Source organism: Triturus cristatus, chromosome 2_2 (assembly GCF_964204655.1).
Source record: "Triturus cristatus chromosome 2_2, aTriCri1.1, whole genome shotgun sequence".
NCBI classification, from domain to species: domain Eukaryota; kingdom Metazoa; phylum Chordata; class Amphibia; order Caudata; family Salamandridae; genus Triturus; species Triturus cristatus.
Genome location: NC_140582.1, coordinates 90,602,557 through 90,627,178, shown reverse-complemented (window position 1 = coordinate 90,627,178; position 24,622 = coordinate 90,602,557). Strand labels below are relative to the sequence as shown.

General features: G+C 44.0%; 1 protein-coding gene across 1 annotated transcript in view; it reads right to left on the bottom strand.

Moving 5' to 3' along the window:
* SMU1 (SMU1 DNA replication regulator and spliceosomal factor) overlaps nucleotides 1-24,622 on the bottom strand; it is an 84,040-nt gene that overhangs the window by 35,445 nt on the left and 23,973 nt on the right. The window contains exon 9 of the mRNA XM_085641086.1: nucleotides 15,321-15,447. Within this exon, the coding sequence (XP_085497212.1) occupies nucleotides 15,321-15,447 (127 nt within the window). The remainder of the gene's footprint in view (nucleotides 1-15,320; nucleotides 15,448-24,622) is intronic.

Below are 24,622 nucleotides of genomic sequence, written 5' to 3'. Positions count from 1 at the left end.
CCGCATTCCTCTTTCACATCTCCCCTTTGTTCTAACAGAAGCCCTCACCTTTGGATCACACTCACTTCTTGCGTGTCCACACTTCTCTTCGGCAATTCACATTTCTCCTCATCCCTGACCTCTTCAATCAAATTCTCTCGCTCCCTTGCTGTCCTCTCTCATTTTGGGTGCGGATGCAAGTTCAGAATGGGATGAATGAATGTATGATTACTGATGGGCTTGTTTGAGTGAGTTGCATATTGAGTAGTGAGGGGGACAGGTGAGTGAAGTGTCACATGAGTGCAGGATGAGTAGTGTACTCGTGTGACTGCAGGTTGAGGTATAGTGTGAGCAGGACAAGTGCATTTTGAGAGCAGAGTGATCACTGTGAGTGCAGGGTGAGCGGGTGAATGGTGCAAGTGCATGGTGATCAGTGTGAGTGCATTGTGATCACTGAGTGCAGGGTGAGCGTGACAATGAAGGGCGAGAATGAGGAATGAGTTGTCTGAATGCAGGGTGCATTCCCAGACCCATGAAGTAACTCAGCATGTTATTGACGGGGCGTAGACTTTAAGATCCAAGTTAAACTAGTGCGGCATTAATCGGGGATCGAGGGTGAAGGAAATAAATAATGTGCTGATCCTGCAACAAACTTCCAGTCCTATGGTTAGGGTTGCCAGCAGATTATTTTGGTGGCCCAGTCGGTACAAAAAAAACCAGTCACCTAAAGCGGTATTTTCAGCGCTTATCTGTGCATACTTCCCAGGGCCGGCTTTAGTGCTGGTGGTGCTCTGTGCGACCATGTTTGTTGGTGCCCCCCACAATGACCACCCCCACCACGGATTCTCTCACTAGCACCCTTTAACAGTGACCAAGTCTCCATAACCCCACACTCTCAGATGCATTGAATTAGTTATATAGTGCCACTCATACCAGTGTAGGGTGTCCGAGCACTTTGCATCACACACACATTACACAGAGACAATCATAAGTGTGTAAATCAGTGTATAGGAAATGTTACATAAGCCAAAGGACTAAAAGTATAGGAGTTACATGTCATCCATACTGGTAGGCAGTATAGTTCAAGAGTGCTTGGTGTGGAGAAGCACAAACTCAGAGTCGAAAAAGAAACAGCATAGTTGGGAGTTTCCTTTAATAATAAGAATTGATTTCTAGCCAAATTAACCCTTTTTGCAACATTAATCAATGGTCTAATAATGTATTCTTTGTAGTGTGCATGCTGTTCTAGGATGAAAGTTAACAGCTCACTATTCTCTATTAGGACTTTAAGTTATAAATTGCAAGTAACAAAAGGATGTCTCTCTTGAAAGCAGTAACCTGCTGATCTCTTCACATCATACGCACTCTGTAATCTACTTGGTACACGTTCTTTGCAGCAGGCATATTAACCCTCTGCACTAACATCACCCAAGTCAAAACCTCAACTATACAACATTCTGATCTCTCTCCAGGAAGATAATTAATCACACGAGTTATCTTGACATTTATGTGAGGCCTGGTAATTGCCGGGGAAAGAAACGCTGCAGCAGGTGCTTCAAAAAGCACAATAAACTTTCACTCACGGCGCCCCCAGGAAGCCAACTTTGTATTCCTGTCCATGAAATGCATTCTCACACTACGGCAGTGAATGCAAAATCCAAATGTAAGGAATAGGCACAGTGGGGACCCAGGGGGTACTGGAACCAGCAAAAAAACCTAAGCCTCTGTAACCAGTTTACAAAGGCATGTTAAATGGTCTTTAAAGACCTGTGAAAAAACACGGGGGTGCCGGAGATAGGAATCCAGACACTGCCCAGCTGAGCCCCCAGCAGCTCAAGTTTCACTGCAGCAGCCCGGGCTGAGACACAGGACGGGGGAAAGGGGGGGGGGGGGGGCTGAAGCTCTTGGGCCCAGGCAGAAGTGTGACTGGGAAGGCGCGACCCCCTTTGCATCACTCCACGGCCCCCCTGGGGGTCGCGCCCCACAGTTTGAAGACCCCTGCCCTATGGGAATGTGGAGCCAGGGGCTAGATTAACTTCCATTAGGCCTACAGATTCCAGACACGCACTTAAGTCCAATGTAGCAAATGTGAAAAGAAGTATTCTGCAGAGTCCAAAGTCATATTTGTACTGCTTTTGGGTCATCCAGAACTGTCATATTTCTCTGAGCCAGCCATGACCAGACCCAGGCTGAGGGCTGACATCAGCTGGATGGATTGATAACCTTTCTTCCACAAGCGAGGGCCTCCTCTCCATGAAGAGATGATGGGTGGGGCTACAGGCTCATCCATCACTAGGTGCCAGGCACCAGGCTGCACCAAGGAGGGAAGGAGTTGGGTATCAGAGGCCATGTGGCCAGAGACACTGAACGACGCCATTTTTAACTAACCCAGAGGCTGGACAAGAAGGAGGGGCAGGGACGTGATGTGTCGCTGTTTGATAGGACCAACAGAGACTTCCTGCCAGCCCCCTACTCAACTTTTAAAAAGTGCCTGCACAGGAAGAGAACCTCTTTCTGGGGTGTGGTCTGCTGAGGCTGAAGGTGCTGGAGCGTTGCGCAATGGGCAGTTGGAAAGAGAGACCCCCTGACTACCCCCAGGCCCCTACTAGCCCCAGAAGAAGAGCCCAGGACCGGTGCACAGGAGCAGTGGCCTCTGCGCAGGGAGAAGAGAGGCCACGGAGGAGAGCCAGGCGAAAGGCTGGCGCAGGGAGCCAGTGAAGACAGCACCCTGCTGAATCAGAGACCCCGAGGGCGGAGGAGAGTGTTCCCAGTGGCTGGGCCTGGTAAAGAGGAGAATGAAGCGCCCCATAATGCCTCGCTAGGTATTTGGAAATCTGCCGTTTTGGTGCTTTGTGGCCCCCAGAGGAAGGGGGTCACCCTCACTTGTGAAAAGGTGCTGGGGAAGCTGATGGAGCAGCACTGTCTTTCCCACCCCCCAGCATGAAGAAATCTGCTATTTTGGTGCCTGGTGGCCCCCAGAGGAGGGGGGTCACCCTCATGTGTGAAAAGGGGTGCAGGGGGGCTCCCCCAGCATAAAGAAGAACAGTCCACCCATAAGTTTCACGGGGCATCTGAAAGAATAACCCCTCATGGGCTCAGCCAGCCTTTAACACCTTCTAGGCTGGAACTTATATTCTACAGCTGAGGGTGTACTATGAAGTGCATCATGGAGTGAAGGGCTGAGGTGGGGATGTCTGGAGAAGGGCATCCCCTGGAGGTGAAGTGGTGTAATTGCACCGAAATGCATTTACTATTGGTTATTTCTTTTTAGGTGGACTGAAAGTCACATGTGTAAAGTGAAGTACCTGTGTAAGGTGATGTTAAACTAAATGGTTATGTTGCTGGACCTTCCTGCTAGGGAGTCTGGCTGTATTTACGTAATCCCATGCTTTTACCTGTGATTCCTTTTAAAGTGAAGAGGCGCACTGCAGAAGAAGTGTAGTTGCCAGGAGTACTTCTTTTGAAGGGACTGTAAGTTTCATGTGTAAGGAGATGTCATAAGCCAAGTGGGGCTATGTTGCCAGATAGTCCTGCTAGGGTGTCTGGCTGTATATGCGCAATCCTGTGATTTCATCTGTGATGCCTTTAGGGGCTGTAATTGCAATGCATTCAAATGATCAAACAAGGTGATGAGTACTGTCATTCTAAAGTGTGCGTAAACATGGATTCTTGCTGCTGCGCTTAGGTGAAGTCCCCAGACTGCTAGCTCTTAAGATATAGAGGTGCATACTTTATGGTCAGTAGGAGATGCTCAGTCAGGGTCATGTGTCACCAAGGCAGGTTTACCCCTTTTTAATGCTTGTTGAGGTAATGGGGTGGGTCGCCACTGGGATGGTGCCAGTGCGCAGGGCCCTCGCTCCAGGTTATGTTCAACTAACTGCATTGGGGGCAAGTTGATGTGCATACATGGGAGTGGTGGTTCTAGACCCCACCCCCCCCTTGCGGGAGAGGTGGAGATGTTATGAAATGTCACAAAGTAATTCCAACAGCTTATGTATATTTGTAAATTGGTGCATAGTATTGAGTAGTGTGTGTGTTTAATAAATGTACTCTTACTTTTATAAAGCAAAGTACAGACTGGACAATCAATTATTGAGTGTTATTTTTGTGCATTTGCAAATGGCGATTACTAGCCCACACCACCTCCCTTGAGTAAGCCTCAGACTGCTCTGCAACGCTACCCTCTGAGAGTCAGGCGCTACAATTGGGTGTTTGGTTCCCAGTGAAGGACAAATGTAGTCATGTTATTTGTGCAGGCCTCACAGATGCTGCCTCGTTTTCCAACATCTATATTGTGTATTTTACTAATAATATGGGGTCTACTTTTTTGATCTTTGTAATCGAAATACAGTTGTTGATGATGGTTTGTATAGGATGGCTATATCGTGTCAATTTTTTATTGTCCTTTTATGCATACTGTTGAGATGTTTTTAGGTTTTAAAGTGTAATTAAATGATACTGGTGATCGAAATAAAGTTATTATGAGAGGGTTGATTTAAGCAACGCACACCTTATTTGTTTCTACTGGTCCCCCATGTCTCTGAAATACCTGTGCAGGTTAAGGTTCCCTTAGTGCCAGCTACCCTGCACACAAATAATGCAGATATTTCCCTAGGAAATCACATTTTATGCAGCTTTATTTTGTCGTTTGGATAGCCTTCTAGGTAAGAGAAACTGCTGGCATCCAAAAAACGTCTATCTCTCTAGGTCTCTATTTTGCTTTTTTGAAAAAGAAATGGTGGAAGGTAGGATTGGCTCGGTGCTGGCTGACTCCGGACCAAAATACCTTTGCCATTCCCCATTTGCAGTTCACACTGACTTCAGACGGGCACAGTTTTGACCCATTACTGATGTGCACAAAAGGCCTACCCACATATGAGGTATGTTTAATCAGTTGAAGTGTGGAAAAGCTGTATGTTTGGACTCTGACAGTGAATTTCTGTGCTCACTTCTTCACAAATATTGACATTAGAGATTCATGGGCAAAGAGAATTTGTGCAATTCAATCCCATCAAACGTCCTTAGAGTCTGCAAAGTTTCTACTCTTCAAAAGGATGTAGGAATGGTAGGTATGTTTCTAATCTTAATGACATACCATGAATCCAAATTCACACAGAGGCTGTGGTATTGCCACTCATATAACTGGCCTTGACACAGTGATGTGCTGAATAGCTACACAGGAGCACAAGGGATTTGGGGAGGTGGGCGTTAGCAGACACTAGACCACGGTGCCCAAGTCCTCAGTTATAAAAATGAATGATTCCTTGTTATTTCAGGGTCTCCACTTCCAGGAAGAGCCAACATCCACTGACCTCATCTTTTTGTTCAAATATATTTCCCTGGTGTCTAGTGGTCCTTCACTCAAGCATATGTTGACTGACGCCCAATGCAAGAAAGAGCCAGCTCACCACTCTACTCCATTCATTCCCCTTTTTTAGGTCTCGCCTGACCCAGCGCTGGTCTGGCGAGACTTTAAGTAAGGGCTTCGAAAAATGCTACCGGCGGCCTACAGCTTGCGTGCATGTGCGCACGCTTTAGCAGAGGCGCCATATGGCATTCCTCATGCTCAATAAGTGCATTGCTCGCCGCGCGCTTGATCGCTATCGCGATTACTTTCACAGCCACGTGATTGCTGCGCGTGCACGCGGGCAGGAAGCCCTTCTAATTTGTCTGTGTATTCAACCAAAATTCTAAACCATGAAAATTTAAACTCCTAAATGATGAGTGATAATCAGTGTTGTTTGAGAGTCCCCCCTCCCCATTCTGAAAACAAGTTCGTTGACCCTTCCATGTCCAGCAACATCGACATTCCACATGAATAAAACATGATGTCATCACTTTGAAAGCGCCTTCAGACTTCAAGAAGAATTTAATTAAAAATTGCGGTAAAATGCCATCGTACAACTAAGGGACTGTCCATTATTTTTAAAAAAAGTTTGCAAATACTTTGTATGTCGGTATGCCACAGTTGCATTTATCCATCGGCTCCGAAAAACATCTGGGACAGCATCTTAAAAGTAAACAATGTTCAGACAGCCATCTGGACAAAACTGCGGGCAAAAAAATAAAGCATAACCATACGGAAAAACTGATTTTTATCTCCCCTTCAGCAGTACAGGATGACAAATGTCATCCCCGGATCTGCCAACGCTTCACTGTGCTGTGCTTCGCAGCACCAACTGGCTCTCCTTGCACAGCCACCAAATATGGGCAGCGTTGCCACAGCGGACTATGGCTGCAGGGCAAACTCAATAAAGCTTTCCACTGCGTGGGTAAATGGCAGCTTCACCAGTGGCGTAGCTAGAGCTTCTGGCGCCCGGGGCTATGCCTCAGATGGGCGCCCATGGCAGGTAAGGGGGGGGGGGCGTGCGTATTTGCTCTGGAATTTGTCTGCCAACCTTGGATTATTTCTATTACTTTACTTTAATATAACAAAATGGATTCAGATATCCTATGACCAATTTTTTGCTTTTATTTTACATGTCCTCTTTCAGGGAATAGCTCATGCCCCTTTATACTCTCACTATGTAAGTAAGTAAGTAATTTTATTAGCATAGTTACTTAAAACCATTGCTATACAAAGTTGATTAAGAACAGGTATGGTAAAAATACAAAAATACAATTCTAGGTAAAAACAGAATAAAATTGCGCGCTTCATGTTAGTAGGGTTATTTCTCTCACTATGATGGTGTTATTCTTTCTATGGATTTCCCAAAAAATGATTGCTTTATTCTTAAATCAGCTTTAATAATCTTCGACTTTTAGGTGTAAAAGATTTGTTACCACGTTCAACCAATGAACGGGACCATCATCAGGACAGAAGAAGTGAATTAGGAATCGTGTATGAAGGAAGGTTTAATACTTTGTTATATGACTAAACGCCCATTAATATCTTGGGCATGGGGAAGCAGAACACTGTCCTCTTCAAACTATAGAGTCAAGCAATGACAGGAGCAAACTGCTGCAACTAAAGATACCAACCAAACCTATTCTCAATTTCGCTGCTGCTGAAAGTAGAGGCACTTGGTCTGAGGTAGTTGGGAATGGAGCTCTGTGACACAACATTTTTTGGGGTAATGTTCAGGGGAAGTTCTAAACCCCAAAATGAGGAGGCTCACCGAAGATCCTTTCCTCCCCTTATGACAACCATTTTTAGCTCTTACTTTAGGCTCTTGTCGGTCGTGTGTAGAGTCCACAGTGGTGGCAGGGCCCCTACCGTAGGGGTTGTTCTGCTGCAAATCGCCCAGCACTCCCATAGCTGCCAAGGTTTCAAATTGCTAAGGTGACATTTTCAGAATTTCAACTATGAGCAACACTATCTCCGTCACCGCTGACCAGAGTCACCCCACCGTCACCAGCTAGTTAAGTGCGACTTCAACTATGTTGCGCGGCTCAGGGCTCCTGAAAAGTACTGTACAATAAAGTAAACTCTAATAAAATGTGCATCTGTCTACTGAAGTGACTCATCAGCTGAGCTGAAGCCATTATGCCAGTCTCTACGACTTGTATTTATAACCCAGCACCCTTTAAAAGGGGTCTACCCCTAGCGATAGATTACTTGAATGCACAGACACATAGAAAGTGTGGGGTGTGATGCGATCTCTGATAACCAAAGTTTAGTAAAATGTGGAGCAGGGGTCTAGGCTGTCAGGGTTTTTTTAGCCAGTTCCAAACACTACAAAGGCTGTGATGTTGACTTTTGTTCAGTGCAGTTTTTACAGTTGTGCACTAGCAGTGTCATTCTTTTGAACCATAAACACACTATAGCACCACCAGAATTTTCGGGATCATTGCTCTCAACCTGTCAAAGTTGTGAGTCCCCTGACAATGAAATCGCAGGCCAACTCAAAATTAGCATTAAAATGTTATTGTCTTCGAAATGAACTTTTAGGACCTTGAAATTGTTTTAGTGGAGCCAGCCAGGCCCTCAAATGAAGGTCATGTGATTGCAGACCCACACAGACAAACGGGCGCAGGATATTGCGGTTCACTCAGGGCACAGAGACAGCTTCACTCAGTCCACAAAAATACCTGTATTCCTCGTTGAAAAAAGTGCACTGTGTAGTTGAATTGACTGCCAGCCCCCGTCACCATGGCTGCTACGACTACTAACGTTGCGGCTGCATGATTCTTTCTTGCTCAACCCTGAGCAAACAGTCTCAGGTGCGGCCCGCGGGTGGTCAGGTCTGGTTATGGATACCGCATGCCAGCAGCTCTCTGCCATATTGCCAGGGCAGAAGTGTGTGCCACTGCAGGTAAGCAAAAGGCCACGGGGGTCGAGTCCATGACGTCGCAGGATACTGTGGCTTGGCGAGAGCTGGTTACCATTCCCCTTCAGCATTTACACCAGTGCAGACTTTAAAAACATTAGGAATGCTGCCCGACCCTGCTCGTATCTCAGGAGGCAGTAGTTGAACTAAATTAAAGAGTGCCTGGCTCGACTCACAATGTAGTCACTAGTGACGTTCTAGCCACGTGGTTTCGGGTGCCTAACGCACGGATCACACCACAGCAGGCCTGTCACAGAGAGCCATCCAATGCTGCTCTGCTGAGTGACGCTGCTGACCAGTGTAAATGTCTGTCACAGGGCACAGGCAGCATAGCTGCCAAGGTTTCAGATTGCTTATGTGTGACATTTTCATAATGTCAGTGTACTTATGAGTGACATTCAATGACTGAGTGACACTTTCTCGTGAACAAAACCAGGCAATGAATGGAATGGAAGGGATTATTTACTGCAGAAGTTCAGTTTGCGAACATTAGCTTTGCTAAAATTAAAACAAAGCAGCACATCTCAGACACCTGTATGCATCTATCTGCTCCTTAAGGTTTCCCAGTCAGCCCCACTATTCCTGCTTGATGACGCAAACCAGGGGATATCATTCTTTAAACATTCATCCACTGTAAGACGGTAAAGGAAGCACTACCACGTTTATAGCGTAAGTGAACCAACTTCTATCATGTAGTGAGAGGGGTTTCACAAATATCCCACCAAAATTGTTGTAGTGAGTGTTTCTCCATCTTTGGCCCAACCACTGCTAGTGAAACGTTCTATTTTGACATCAAAACTATTACAAATTGTCCTTAAACTTATGAATAGTTTGATCCCTCTGCATTTTAGTAAGAGAACACCAAATCATGTAGAATTGCTACTGGTTGTTTACTGCGGAGTTGCCATTAAGAGATTTGGGAACTATCAGAAGAAGGATTTAGCGTCTCTCCGAGCACTAATTTTTGTACATAGATCTCCGAATGACAATCACCCCATTTTATTTACATATGATGTTTAAATACAGAAAGCAGTCTATTCTATTGTGTCATAATGTGCCTACGTTGTAAAAAAATAAATAAATAAAAGCCTAAGGGCAAACTAGGTAGGTTTACGTTTAAAGTCTTAAACGCCATTTCATTTCACATTTATACTTGCATGTGTATGTACAAGAACACCTCCCGGAGCGTGGTGCTACAGCAGTTTCTGAGCTGCAGTGTGCTTAACCGTGTAATCTCTCAAGCCTGTGTACAGAAAATATATTTTCGTGCCTCCCAGATAATTAACACTTCTTTGTTTCGAAAGCTCTGCTTGTGTTTTCCACGCAGCGTTTCTGTCGGCCGAATCCCTCTCTTTCTACTGAACAGGGTAAGGGCAGGCCGCAGAAAACCCTTCCCTCATTCAATCCACATAGAAACAGCTGCCTTTAGGCTCTGGAAGTAAGGCCGCTATCCTGCATTGCTCGTGATTTCTATTGTTTCTATACTAAAGCAGCACACATGAGTCAGTAGTAAGTTAACACATCACACCGCATGCACTTATTTCTTTGCATCGGCAACACTGCACACTTGTTGGTAGCTGGAGCCCGGAACTCGGACTCAGGGCAGCCCGGCATGATTGCATCTGAGGGCTGCTATTGTGATCTGGGCTGGCTGTAGCAGAGGAAGCACTCTTTGAAAAAGCTATTTCAGATTTTGATCGCTATTGTTCTCCCAAAGTTTGTATTGGCATTTCAAGGTACAAATTCTATCAAAGGAAACAGCTTACTGATGAATCGGTGGATAGTTATGTTTCTATATTGAAAACCTTGTCTTTAGATTGTAGATTTGGTACTTTACAAGAGGAGCTCATTAGGGATCAAGTGGTAATGCACACTAACAATTCCACTATTCAAGAGAGGTTATGGGTAAATGGAGACTCTGATCTTGAGAGCATTTTAGCCATCGTGAGAAAATCTGAAATGTCATGTAGAAGTGCAAAGCAAGTCAAGGGGGATTCTAGCAGTGCTAATACAGATACTATTGCTAAAGTTAATACTAAAACTCGCGTCAAAGAACAGGACGTTAAATCAAAAAAAAAATCTGGTTCTTTCAAGAGTAAGAATGATGATCAAAAAGAAAATTTGAAATGTTATAGATGTTGCAGTAAAACTCATTTAGCTAATTTTAAATTCTGTCCAGCCATCAAGCAGAAAATTCTACAAATGACCTGTCGGCAGCGTATCACCAGATTGAACTGAATGAGAATAGTAAGGATTACACCGCATTCATTACTCCCTTCGGATGTTTCAGGTATAATAGAATGCCTTTTGGCTTGGCGTCTGCTGCAGCCATTTTCCAACGTGTAATGCAAGACATCCTTAAGAATTGCAACAACGCAATTTGCTTTCAGGATAATATCCTAGTCTTTGGAAACAATCCTAAGTCACATTTGTCAGCATTAGAGAACGTACTCTGGGTCCTCTCTGACCATGGTCTAACTATTAATCATTCCAAATGTAAATTTGGGGTGAAGTCTGTGACTTATTTAGGTCACGAATTGTGTGAGGAAGGTATCAAACCCAAAAATGACTTAGTTGAAGCTATTAGATCTGCTCCTCATCCTAAATCCAAAGATGATGTTAGGTCCTTTTTAGGTCTTACTGAATTTTATTCAAAATATATGTACAAAATGTTTCATGTCGTACATTCAACATAAGACATTTGCTTTTGTTTTTGATCAATTTTTTGTGGTCTAAGGATTGTGAGACTGAATTTAATGATGTTAAAAAAGCCATTTGTGCTGCGACTGCACTTTCAGGTTTTGATCCTTCACTCCTGTGTATTATCACTACAGACGCTAGTTCAAAGGGTTTAGGTGCAGTGCTGTTTCAGAAATCCAAAAATGGTAAAGAACACATCATTGCGCATGCGTCCAGAGCACTCACACCTGTAGAAGAGAAATATTCTACCATAGAAAGGGAAACTTTAGTTTGCGTCTGGGCACTTGAGCATTTCAGGGTGTTTGTGTGGGGCAAGGAGTGCTTAATCAGAAGTGACCATAAACCGTTGGTACGCCTTTTAACCACAGAAGGCATGTTGAAAGCTTCGGCACGCATAGCTAGAATGTCTATGCGCCTTCAGGATTTTATTTATACCATTGTTTATGTATCCGGGAAAGATAATGTAACGGCTGATTTTCTATCAAGAATGCCATTACCTCTGAGAGAAAGTACATACAATGAGTGGGATGATTATCATATAGCTTTGGTACATGATGAAGACCTTTTACCAATTGACCAAAAAGTTTGGTTTAAGGAAGTTGAAAATGATCCCATATTAAAAAATGTTGAAGGGTATATTGTATCGGGTTGGCCTAATAAAAAGAACATCAATTCTGACCTAAGAAGTTTTTGGGAGGTAAAGGATGAACTCTCTTTGGTAGATGGTGTACTAAAAAGGGGAGATCGTGCCATTCCTCAATGCAAATTAAGAAATAATATCGTTTCTCACGGTCATGAGGGCCACTGTGGTATTGTTAGAACCAAACAAAAAGTAAAAAACAATTTTTGGTGGCCAGGCATGGATGTTTTCATTGAACAAATTATTAGAAATTGCATTACTTGTGCGAATGCTGATAAGACTTTGATTACTCTAAAACCTAATATAGGTGAACATAACATTCCGGATTTTCCGTGGCATACCATTGCCATGGATATTATGGGTCCAGTTGGTCCTAACTCTAAATACATTCTTGCAACAATCGATGTCTTTTCAAAATGGCCGGTGGTCAAAATTGTAGATAAAGTGGACACTGATTCTGTGTTATTGTTTCTGGATGAAATTTTCACTGAAGAGGGGTTACTGGTACGACTTATTACAGACAATGGTGTTCAATTCTTGTCTAACAAAGCAAAAGCGTATTTCAATAGAGTTGGCATTATTCATTGTACCACCTCTTTGTACAACCCCAGTGGTAATGGTGTCATTGAGAGGTTTAATAGAGTTCTCAAAAGTGCTATCCAAGTTACAGGAATTGAAAATGATAAATGGGAACTTCAAATTTTCTAAACTGTATGGATGTATAGGACCTCGATTAATGCTATGACGGGTTACTCCCCGTTTGAAATAATGAGGGGTAGACTCTGGAGAACCAAGTGTAATCCTGCATGGTTAGCTCCATCTACTATGTCTAGTTTGGATTTTCAGATTGTAAAAGAAAATCTCATAAAAAATCATGCTGTTAATAAAGAACGGTATGATAAGAAAAGAGGGTCGGTTCATGATCCGATTGTTAAGGTGGGGATGTTTGTTAAAGTAAAAAAACCTTGGAAAGTCAAAAAAGGGGAAAGCCAATTTATGGGACCTTTTGAAATAAAAGAGGTACTTAAGAACTCTGTTAAACTTACCAATAATAAGGTCTGGAATTTAAGTAGAATTGCTGTTCTCAAAGGGAACAAAAGTATTTATCTCAATTCTGAGGATGAAATGAAGTCAGTTGACAATCTTGAGGATGAAGATCTTGTCAATAGACCAATCTGTAATGATGATTTTGTCAATGTTTCCAATGATAATGATTATAATGCAGATTCTGGAAAACGACAGCGGAAAAAACCAGGGTGGATGGCTGATTTGGTTTCATTTATCAGAAATAGATTTGTGTATTAATTGTTTTTTTATTTAAGGGGGGGGGAATATGTGTTATATATGTTAGCTTACTTTTCCAGTGCTCATCTCGTGCTTGCAGGCACGAGATCGTGCACATGTTGTTTTACAAACCCATGGTTCATGGCACGATCACAGTGTTCTAGAATAGAACATGTGATCAGTCCCATGAACCAAGAGGAGAGAGTTGTTGGAGGTCTGCTGGAGCCTGTAGTCGTGTAACCAGTGGTGCTTCCTCTTTTCCTTACTTATGGATTAAATCTTTTCCTGAACTATACTTCGTCTTATGGACCTTATTCAACAAACTCCCAGCAACCAGGTTCACTTCGCCACCGGTGGGGGTTGTCGACTGATCAGGTGGCGGGCTTCATGATTAAATGTCTTAACAGTGCGAGCAGTGCCAGCCAAAACTTTCTCAGGACTGCGCCTCGGGCGGCAAGAGGAAGCGCCTATAAAGACCTCACTAAATTCACGCACACTTACTTTGCGAGGCTCATTTGCAGCAATTCGGTTCCAGGCAGGCCGCCTCGTGGCCGCAACAACTCCTGCTGCAACTCAAGCGCGTCGCGACCTGTTGTCCAGCGCCGGCCTGCGCAGTCTTTTCAGTCTCCCCAGACTCAATGCCACTCCCAACAATAGTGTGTTAGCGGTGGCGCGCGTCTGTGCTGCATTTTCAGCGCGGCGTGGGGTCTGGCCCAAAACGATGCCCAGGGCCGTCATTGGTAGCGCTTACGCGCGCTACAAGATTGACGGCCCTGGGACCCACTGGGACACTGACACAACTGTCCCCAAATAAATTATAAAAGACCGCCGGAACGGGCCGCTGCCACCAAAATAGTGCCGCCTGGGGCGAACCGCCCCCACCGCCCCCCACCCAGCTACGCCAGTGAGCTTCACACAAGTAGCTAGGAGGACCCGTTTGTCTTGTCTGACATGAAAACAACTGAAACACAAAGCAAATGCTAACAAAAGCTCATGTTGTTCTTGAGCCTGGAGGAAACTTACCTTGATAAATTAAATATTTCAAAAATAAAAACAATAAAATTACAAGCAAAAGGATAAATAATGATGTCCCCACTAGAAATTTTTTGCTGAAAATGTTATAATGAGGGAAACAACCAAAGATGTTTATTTTCCCCAAGTAAGGACAAGCTTTGCAAATATTTAACATATTTGTATTGGTTTTGTTGCTTTTAATGCAGTCCTCCTAGCCTCAAAACATACAAATCACTGCTAAACAGACAACAACGGCACGTACCGCTACCATTCACGATTCGAAGAGTGCTTTGTTCCGTGACAATACTGAAGTAGTGTTGTATGTTGCAAATGCACAGCCACATCAAAGGAGCAATTAGCAACACCGTCCGTAAAAGACCAAGGCACACAGTCGGGTCAGATTCTCAAAATAACAAGCATCGGCATACCCAATAGGTCTCGCTTTTGGGACTTTATAAGTGTTCAGTTATCCAGCATAATATCCTTGGTGCAACATCAACTGTTGCATGGCTTAACACTTATAAGGTCCCAAAAGCGAGACCTATTGGCTATGCCAATGCTGGTCTTATAATCCTTTGAGTTCATAACTGTTTTTGATCTCTCAATGTACTCACCCCTCTTTAGATGAAAACAGATGTGTCTTTTTATCCAAGATGAGGAGAAGTGCAGTTTGTCTGCTGGAAAAGCAGGACCGGTAGCCTATTGATGTCTTTTCGTAATTCCCTGGTGTTAATATGTTTATCTTTTCTCAGCTGCTAGCCAATGGGAAGTGTGGCTCGATGCCAGGAAGGTGCCCATTCTGCCTAATTTATCATGTGTTGTTTATTTTTATCCATCAATTGGCTTTTTATGCTCCTTGGAGTGAGGAATTTGTTTCAGCAATGTAGATTTTCGCACACCCCATCCATTTATTTTACACACATTTGTCATGGTGGCTAGTGCTTCTTTCCAGCCCTCGCAGGCAGGTTGGAGTTATTTCTTCATGGGAGTTCTGGAAGGCTGACTGTTGTTTCGGAGGGAAGTGGAGCTCCAGTTCATCCATACCTTGGGGGGGGGGGGGGGGGGGGTGTCAGAGGCGTGGATACATGCGGGCTAAATCCTCTGCACTAGACGCGTTGAGAACCTCTTATACAAAATATTTTTTATTTTTTTAATTTCTACCCCCATTCTTAGATTGTGAAAAAGTGAACACACTACAGAGAAATACATGAGTGCTTCAGAAGGTTAATGACTAAAAATATATTTTCGATTCCTTACTATGTGGGAAGTTTAATGACGTAAGACTACTGGATAAAATCGTAAATTCAAGCTTGTCACCATGCTTTTTTTTATATCACTGCCAAGTTATACATGTCCACATCTAATTCTGACACAAACATTTACTGTATGATACAGCTTGTAGGAAACATATTTGAACATGTGTGATGCCCTACCTTTACTGTACCATCAGAGGATGCGCTGATTATATAATGCCCGTCCTGCGTGAAAGTTGCTTCATTGACAAATGATGAGTGACCTCGGAATTCCTTTAAGGTTTTGCCAGATTTCAAGCCATGGATCCTGGTCAAATAAAGCAGAACATTTCAACAATTATGAAACCAAGAGTCTATGACTTTGTTTTCTCTAGCACAATTTATCAGAAACTGTGCAAGAAAAAATAATTTACAGGAAATGTTCAATTCAGGCAGAACAGACAAAATAGCATTTAAAAACGTCATTTTCACACCATGTATTTCAGACGGATTAAAACAGTTCAGTCGATCCAAATGGAATGCCTCTTTTTAGATTTTAGAGTTCAGGGTGTGAAATTACATATTCCATTTGCTCTTAAAACTGAAGGTTCCTGCTTTTCAGAATAATGGCAAATTTAATTTTATGCCAGCTGCATCTTGCTTTAAGAAAAACACAAATATATCGAACCCTCGACCTACATTTTTACCAAAAATTATAGGGCTAAAATGTGTACTAATTGCTTTGGAATGAAAACATAACATGATTTTAGGGTTTCAAAACTGGTACAGTTAGAGCATTTAACAGGAATATGGGAGGTGAATAAAGAAACATTTCAGTAAAAAAATGCACAAACACGGTCTTTCACATTATTTTTGCTACAGTGTTAAATGTTTATTTTTTAAAGACAGTTCTAGATGGACCATATTTCAGTCCGATATACAAATCTAGGGGGGAAAAAGAAGATTAAATCGGCGTGACATTCCTGCGATACGGGTTGGCCGTTTCTGAGTTGACAAATTAAATGAAAACCGATTTTAAAAAATTTAAAACCCACAGATGTCAGGCTGATCTTCACTCGTGGAACTCCAGGCAACTAACCAATCCTCGTGATGAGTACTGCTGTTCTCCCAGGAACCACGGAAGCTAGACAACGCCAGGACACCGTTTGGCAACTGCGCTTAATAAGTCTCCTACATTTCATAGCAAGCTCACGGAATTGAAAAGTATCTCCTTTATAGGCATGCGTTTGCAGAGGGTTATAAGGTCAAAAAGTCAACACTTAGGGTATGGTGGGCGTCAAACGCCAAGCTGATTTAGCACATCTTATCACTCACAATAAAGGCAATGTCATCTCTTGAAAAGAAATGAAGATTTATGCAAAAATGAAACAGATAGGTAATTCATAGTAGGTCATTACATTAGTAGGAAAACTGGACAAGATTCTCTTGATACTCTTTTTCATTGCTTGTGCTAGAGGCTACACACAGGTGGTAATGATACAATTTCAAGGGGAAATTCGGAATTAGCCAACGTGTATCTCTCAAGGACATGATGCTTGCACTCCAGTCTTACTAAGTTTGTCATTGTGCAGACGGCTGTCTTGCAGGGCGGAAAGGGGTGCCTCAGCAGTCGCTGTTGCAAGTCTATCCTGCTTCAGCTCCATGCTTGCAAGACTTCAATGGAAGTTGGAGCACAGGCAGTGCGCATTGGTTAGAGTACTATGACGTGACAGAGTAGGAGATCTCCAAAGAATCAAAGCAAGAGTAGTAGCGCATCTGTTCCCCATACGTGGAGGATACTTCAGATCATAGAGACTTTGGGCACTTGTTGGGAAAGAAATCACTTGTCAGGCTGAAGCACACAAGGCTGCTCTGTAATGCAGAGTGAAGAGGAAGCCCGGCAGTGTACAGTCACATTTGCAGTGGATTTGTTCTTCTTGGTTAGGAAAGCTATCCCTCGCTGCACTACAGGGAATCTTCGGGTTGGGCTGGGTAGCAGGAACTCATCTCTGTTCTTGGAAATCTTTCGTGTTGAAAGCACCGATAGAGCATTCTGCTGGAAGTGGGCTGGATTGAGGCAGGATCTCCAGAGCTCAGACAGTCTCTCCCTCCTTTCAAGATCAGGCTCAGTCCTTCTCTCCAGAGAACAGCCAAATATTCTTTCCCCTCATCTCAGCCTGTCTTTGTACAGGTGCATAAAGCTCAAGTCAAAAAGCGAACGTCTCAGTAAGCAAGTGGGCGTTAGCTTATGAGCAGAAAAAGTGGCAGCTGGGCTCCTACCAAATAGGCACTTAAATGTGAAACCACTGGATGGGACCGATCATTCAAAAGTGCGTTTCTTAAAGGTGTGCCACAACTCAATGGTAACAGTTGAGACAAAGGTCATCTGCAAGGCTTTGGGAGGATGTGTTAACTTCCCCAGTATGCTTTCTAGACAACCACTGTGCTTTCCCAGAGTGACCTTAGCATCTACTAAGTCTAATTATGCCCTTTTGTCAGCAGATTCCCTGGTTGGCTGAAGGGATGCCACCTTGATCCCCAGAAGAGTCAGAGTACGGCCCCTTTAGCCAGAACTTCGTTGAAAGTTTCAACTCAACACTGAAGACACATGCTACAGCAAAGGAGAGAAGAGAGACAGCCCGAAGTGGAACTTTGGCATGGATGCCCCTTTTTCCTCTGGACTAGGCATTAGTCAAGGAAAACATTGCTGCCTGACCTGCATGTAGAAGTATGACCTAACTAACTGACGGAGGTACTGGAGGGTGCTTTCCAGGAAGAGTGACGTTTTCTAAAACGAAACTGTCTAGAAGGACCTATGTGCAGACCTCCCGGTGGACTAAGATTGCCAAGGAGCCATAAGCTTGCCAGAGCCTTGTTGCCCAGGAGAAGCAAAAGATACACCCATTGCCTTTACAAGTCGAAAGTGTGAGTCTGCATTGTCCATTTTATTGATCTTCTTTGTCGCTCCAGTGGGCCCCAAGATGACTAGAGTTCATCCACCAGTGTGGGCTCTCATCCCAACTGCCAGAGGTCATTCTAAATCTAGAAACTCTTATCACATTTTTCTAGTCCTTACGGTTCTGGTGATATTGACGAATGAAGCTGTATTCACTCTTTTAGCAGTAGCTGGATCGAAAGCCAGAGGCCACTAGTGCCGCCGTGACTACCAACCATCAGGAAAAAAAAAATCTTCCTTGGCTATTAGATCCTGAGAAACAGGTCCCTGCAAGAAAAACGCACACGTTAGACAATTGGTGGAAACTGTCCCACTATTTTGCCATCCGTTTCCAAATGGGACCAGTTTGACTCTTTACAGATCACTGGAATCCAGTGTATTGGACTATAACCCCGCCCTCCCCCTTCCCCTGGTGGACACCACTGACCCCACCTGGATACAGCAAGAAGTACCAAAGATTCCTGAAGGGGGAGGGATCCTGTTTGGGTCGAGGTTTTAGAGACAGTCATTTTAAAGGCTACAGATTGAGCCATTTTACTACGGATCATCCTTGGGTACCACAGGTGGCTTAATCAAAGTAGAACAAGGATACCAGAATCTGTGACTTTATAAGATTCATTTTAGAGAGGAGTCTTGCTTTTGAAATGTAAGTTCAAATGCAATTGTAATTAGCAGTTAGAGCCCTCAACATAAGCCGTGGAGACTTTTGTGAAATAATACTTTTTTTTCTAAACAATCCGGACTCTGACACTGAGACCGAGCAGGCGTCGAGGGGCGTCAGCACCACAGAGACCTTCATCCAGAGTGGCCCAGCTGTCTTGATTTTTACACCCTCAACGATCGAGATCAACAACCGCAAGGACCTGCAACACACAAGCCCAGTCGACCTAACCCCGCTGCAACCCGAGCGCCCTGACCTGGGAAAGACTGCCCTGCCTTGCTTCCAGGACACTTGTGAACCGAGCCCTCGTTGGGAGCTCCCGGACACCCTTGTGAACCAAGACCTCATTGGGAGCTCCCGGACTTGTCCACAAGTCCCCCTCTGCAGTTCTGTTTTCAGGTGCCTCCTCCCCCCCCTTTTCTACTTACCGGCGTAGAGCGTACAGCTCCCAACCCGACCAGTACCTTTACACCCGGATGCCCCAGGGCAGGTGACAAGTAACTGCTGGTGGTACCTTGGTCCCTTACGCACCTCAGTCCAGAAGGAGACCCCCAAAACCATTTGCAAATATCTGTATGCAACATATGCCGTTTCTCCCACAGAGACATATTGCTGCGTAAAGAGGCTTTGAATTGAACTATTCAATTACCTGTAAAAATTAATAACTGTTAAAGTACTTACCGTTTAAAGAACTTCTTGGTATCGTAATGTATATAAAAATACAACTTGTTTTCTAAATTGGTCTTGGATTTCTTCTTGACTGTGTGTCTCATTTATTGCCTCTGTGGGTGCAACAAATGCTTAGCACTACCCTCTGATACACCTAACTGCTCGCCCACACCACCTCAAAAGAGAGCATTTAGTGTTGGGATATCATCTGTGCCTCTGTATACCAGTTGGGGTTTGCCTGGACTTTTTACACAGTGTACCTCCTTTTGGTCAACTATATAAAGAGCCAGCTTCCTACAGTTTGCATAAATGTTATAACCCACCCAGAAACAGTAATGCATTAATAATCAAATTTTTTATGTTCAATCACCCAAGTACTACACGCATTCCTTTGTTTTCCTTCTAGGCGCTGACTAGAAGCACAAATAAAATACTGCGGAAAAGTTACCGGAATTCACAGTTTATTATTCTCCGGATGGTCCCGTGGATGACTCCAGTTCCTCAGCCCTGCTACGAGAGGACATTATAGTTATTCTGTTGAAGCTGTTGCCTCCAGTTCGATGGACTTAGATTCTGTTGTTACGTTTCAGCTGATTAGTCAGAGAAAGAGGATTAAAGATGGTGCTGACGTATTTTGTTAAGACAGAGAGACGATGATTAAAGCAGAATGTGTGATGTAATTACAGGAATGATAGGAAATGTAGTTAATTTTGAAGTTTATTTTTGATGGCTGCTGTGAAAGATATAACAAACAGCGAAGAGAAGCATAATCCTTGCCTCCGAGTCCTTAATAGAAATGAAAATTCTAGATGAGCTAGCTAAAAAAAGAAATTGTGCTGACACCTGCCAGTGTTCTTGAATTAAGCTAAAGTGATCAGGATGTACCAATTCACCCATTAACGTCTGCAGCCTCAGAGTCACAATCTTTTGCATAGATGTTGAGGAGGGAGATTGGACAATACAATCCACATTCCCTCGGTTCCGTGCCTGGCTTGAGGATCAGGGATTATATTCAATCCGGCGTTGATGGGGGTACTCTGCCCTTCCTGAATCATCTCTTGGTAAACTTTGCGAAGTAGGGGGGAGGGTTGATGGTGCTAAACATTTCTAGAGGGAGGCTATACAGCCACCCGGGCCTGGTGCCCTTGAGGGGAGTAGTTCAGTTATCAGCATGAGAATTTACTCTTTGGTTATGGGTTTATTAAGGCTCTGCCTGTCTCAACCCAGGTAATGAAGCTCCAATTAATTAGGAGGCGTGCCCTTGTGGATCTGTGGGTTCCTTAGTTTAGAGTCGAGAATAAAACTTGTGAAAGCATTTAGCCATCTCTGAGTCCTGAGTATATGTTTGCCCATCCAACGATTTAACTTAATCTAATATACTTTTAGCATGGCACACTCGTAAGAGATTGGCCAGTAATTTGTCAGATATGTTTTCCCCATTTATAATATTTATGATCTAGTTTGGCCATTAAATTCGCTGACCAATCTGATTCTAAGAAACTGATCTGGCAGCATACCATGAGGATCTTTCTCAAGAATGTTGGTGATTGAGTAGGTTTATGTATTTGCTGAAGCCCGCTAAGGTCCTCAGTAAGCTTTGTTCACAACACCGTGAGCATTTAGCATAATTGAGCTACCTCTGCAATGAAATTGGCTTGAAGACCAGACTTTAAAGCATCCCTAAGGGTGGCAGCCTTTTTATTACCAGTGTCATTGTGGGACATGTAATCGGCGATACTGGTCTTTATGCTGGCAATAGTGACTGGGTCCTTCAAGAGGCCCTACTGCAATCGCAATATACTTTGAAGTGCCTGAGCTTTGGGCCAGCAATGGGGCATTGGACTGCCTCTACCAGGCTTGGGACTAGTCGTTTATCGAGAAGGAGGTAGCCCAGTCTATTGTAGGTTTTGTGTGACCCAAAATAGTGTAAGTAGTTTCACTCCAGATTGTGTCGAGTCCTCTAAGCATCTACCAGCCCCAAGCCTTCTAAAAGCATTTTTTTCTGATGCCGAAAGGGTCATCAACCCTCCACTTCCGATTGGTCAGTGTCGACCCCTGGATAATATATGAGATTGAGGTCTCCCCCTATCAAAATTAGTGCGGAAGATTACACACCCTGAGAGCGGACTGCTTCTATCAGGAAATGCTGTCGATCCTGGTAAAAGCTACACAAGGAAGCTATTGTGATTGGCTGCCCTCTCAAGGTTCCCTTAATTGCTATCCATCGTCCGCTTTATCTTTTAAAGACTCCTCCACCACTAGCGGACGATGGATCAGAATCTCCACACTCTCGGAACACCTCTTACCTGAAACAAGCATTGGCATAGCCAATAGGTCTCGCTTTTGGGACCTTATAAGTATTTAGGTATGCAGCACAATATCCTTAGTGCAACAACACCAACTGTTGCATGGCTAAACACTTATAAGGTCCCAAAAGCGAGACCTATTGTCTATGCCAATGCTTGTTTGTGCTTGCCTGGATAACAAGGTTGAGAAATCAAGGCTTACTGCAAAAGGTGGAGGACCATAGAAACTCAGAAGCAATTGTACCACAGTGGAAAATCCTTAACCTGGATGTCCAGTTGGTACTTAATTATAGAATGAGGGGTTCCTTATCAGATGGCATATGTCAACGGAATGGTAACATTTACCTGTGGGTGCATTATTATATTGTAATTGGCTGCTTTTCATGTGCTAAAGCACGAAAGGTATCAAAGTAAGAGTGCATGATTATCAGGTACATGTCGAAATATACTATTTTGCATTTTCACTTATTCACCAAACTCAAAATAAATATAGATAAATAGCAGTAAGATAGCCCAAAAATAAATATAGTTAAATATATACGGAAATGTAAACAAAAAAAATACCATAATACCAGGAGCTCTATTTATAGCATGCAACAAATCTAATAAAAAATGCAGCTGGTGTGGTCCAGGTGCTGCAAGCAGTCCGAGACCCTTTGAGTTCCGTGCAGGAAGAAAACACTTTAGTGCCAAGAGCCTCGTTCTGGAATGTGAATATGTCTAATTATAGTGCGCTGTGCCTAGAGTAGTCAGGATTCCCAGAGGACAGGCCACATGTTCTGATCTGCTGCAATAGAAACCAGCGAACTATGTGGGTGCGCACCTGTCGGCGGCTTCTCCCTGCCTTGTCCCATTACAAACTTGTGTCAAATGATAGTCAAACACATTCAGTCCACGGAGGAGAGTGGAGAGAGCGAGATGCAGCTCGTTGGAGGGCAAGTGAGATAAATGGCAAAATAGGGCTAAAATGGAGGAGGAGGAGAGAGATAGAAAGAGGGGAAGAGACAATGACAGGAAGACCGAGAGAGGCGAGAAGGAGCTAGAATGAGAGGAACTGAACGAAACGCAGAGGAGGGGGGCGGGGTAGAGAGCGCAAATGAGCTAAAAAGAGAAAGATAGGCAGATGGAATAGAGGAAGTCGAGAGGCAAACGGAGAGCGTGAGACAGAAGGCAAGAGTAACAGGAGAAGAGGAAAGAGAAACATGTAGAGAAGAAGTGACGGGGGAGGGGACGAGGGAGGTGAGACAAAGGAAGGGATTGTCAAAGGAAGTGCAGGAAAGAAAAATATAGAAAATTAGAGGTATTTTGATTTCCACAGCCGAGCGACTGAAATGTAATTCTGTATGCAGGCCTCACCAGTGAGTCCGAAGATTCTGCCAGCGCCTTCTTAATAAGAAACTTTACATAAGGCCAATGAATAGTTATTATGTCAAAACTATCAAATCCCCTTAATTAACTGGTCTGCAGCTCTTGGGGCTGTCTGTTATCCATCTCTGTAACAATAGCATCTTCCATCTGTGCAAGTGAAAAAGAAAAAGTGCAAGCAAAGGGGGGGGGGAGGGGGGGGGGGGGGGGTGCTGCCCCGACCTTTGCCTAAAGAACATATCATTTCAGTAATAGGTTTTAGTAGGTAAGTGTTTCCTTGAGGTTAGACATGCCAATGCTATCAAGGCTCTATACTACATCACTTTGCATTTGGATAAAGCTGCCCAGCATTTATAATGTGCGAATGGGCACTCAAGGACCACTGTGCGGAGCGACGGGAGGTAAACGTCTATGTTGATACTGTTTCAGTCATATGGTAGTCACAGGTGAGTGGGCCTGGTTCACGGAACTCAAAAGGGCCAAACCGACTTCAGTGCCACATGCATAACACTAGCGGGGGACCCATGTCACGAAGGGCACAGTGCGCTCTGGAAGTTGAAGTCCGAATGTACTCAATTGTTCCAATTAACACAAATGAAAATATTGGCGTGTATAAAAAAAACCTAAAATGTGAGCGTCATGCATGTGCTTGATGAAAAGGGGCCATCTGGTGGCCTTATACAACAAGTATATGCTGAGAAAGAAAGTACCTGAAAAGTTGAAGCCGGTCGAAAGCCTGAGCAAGTCACTGCTGTCATCAAGGCTCAATTTGGTGTGCAGCGAAAGTGAAAGCTGCGCGAATTACCGCGAGACGCAGCGGGGGAGGGGCGGAGGAGCATTCAGAGAGAAAGCGAGAGGAAAGACAGATGGCACCTGATCGGGCGCTGAAAGCTGGCAGTTACGCGCGTGCACGCTCGTGTGAACGCATGCGCTAGGCCAGCCAAAGCGTGGGGTAGCACTTTGAAAACCCACCTACTAAATGTCTTGCAGAGCGGCGCATGCGCTGGCTCGGGCGAGACCTAAAAAGGGAATGCTTGGCCATTTCAATTTGAGCAGATTACTACTGTGGCCCAGGGATACAAAGTTAAATGACAATAGCTATACCAACTACTGCCCAGTTAAATCCGACTATCCCAGAATACCACAAAATGGCTTTAAAGTTTTACCTCCAACATTAGTGGCACCGTGCTCCAGCACAGAGGAGGTGACACGATCTTTTCTAATGGATGTTGCTATTCTAGTGAACACGTCCTACCCTTAATCCCTCTTACTTAAATGTGTAAGGGTTCTATCCTGCTCCTAAGACTGTTCTTCAGCACCAGTCCCTTTCTTGGCACACAGAGGGCGTAGCTTCATTTCTGCATAAAATGATCAAGAACTAATCAGGTGAAATGTTCCCAAATACAACACACAGTCTTTGTGGGGGTCAGCTGTCATGAACTGCTTAACATGCATGGAGAATGGAAAATGAGGGAAAAGGCGGCATTTCGAAGTAGCACCCTATGCACAATCCATTGACTGAGAGGGCTGACAGCTACAGCACCAA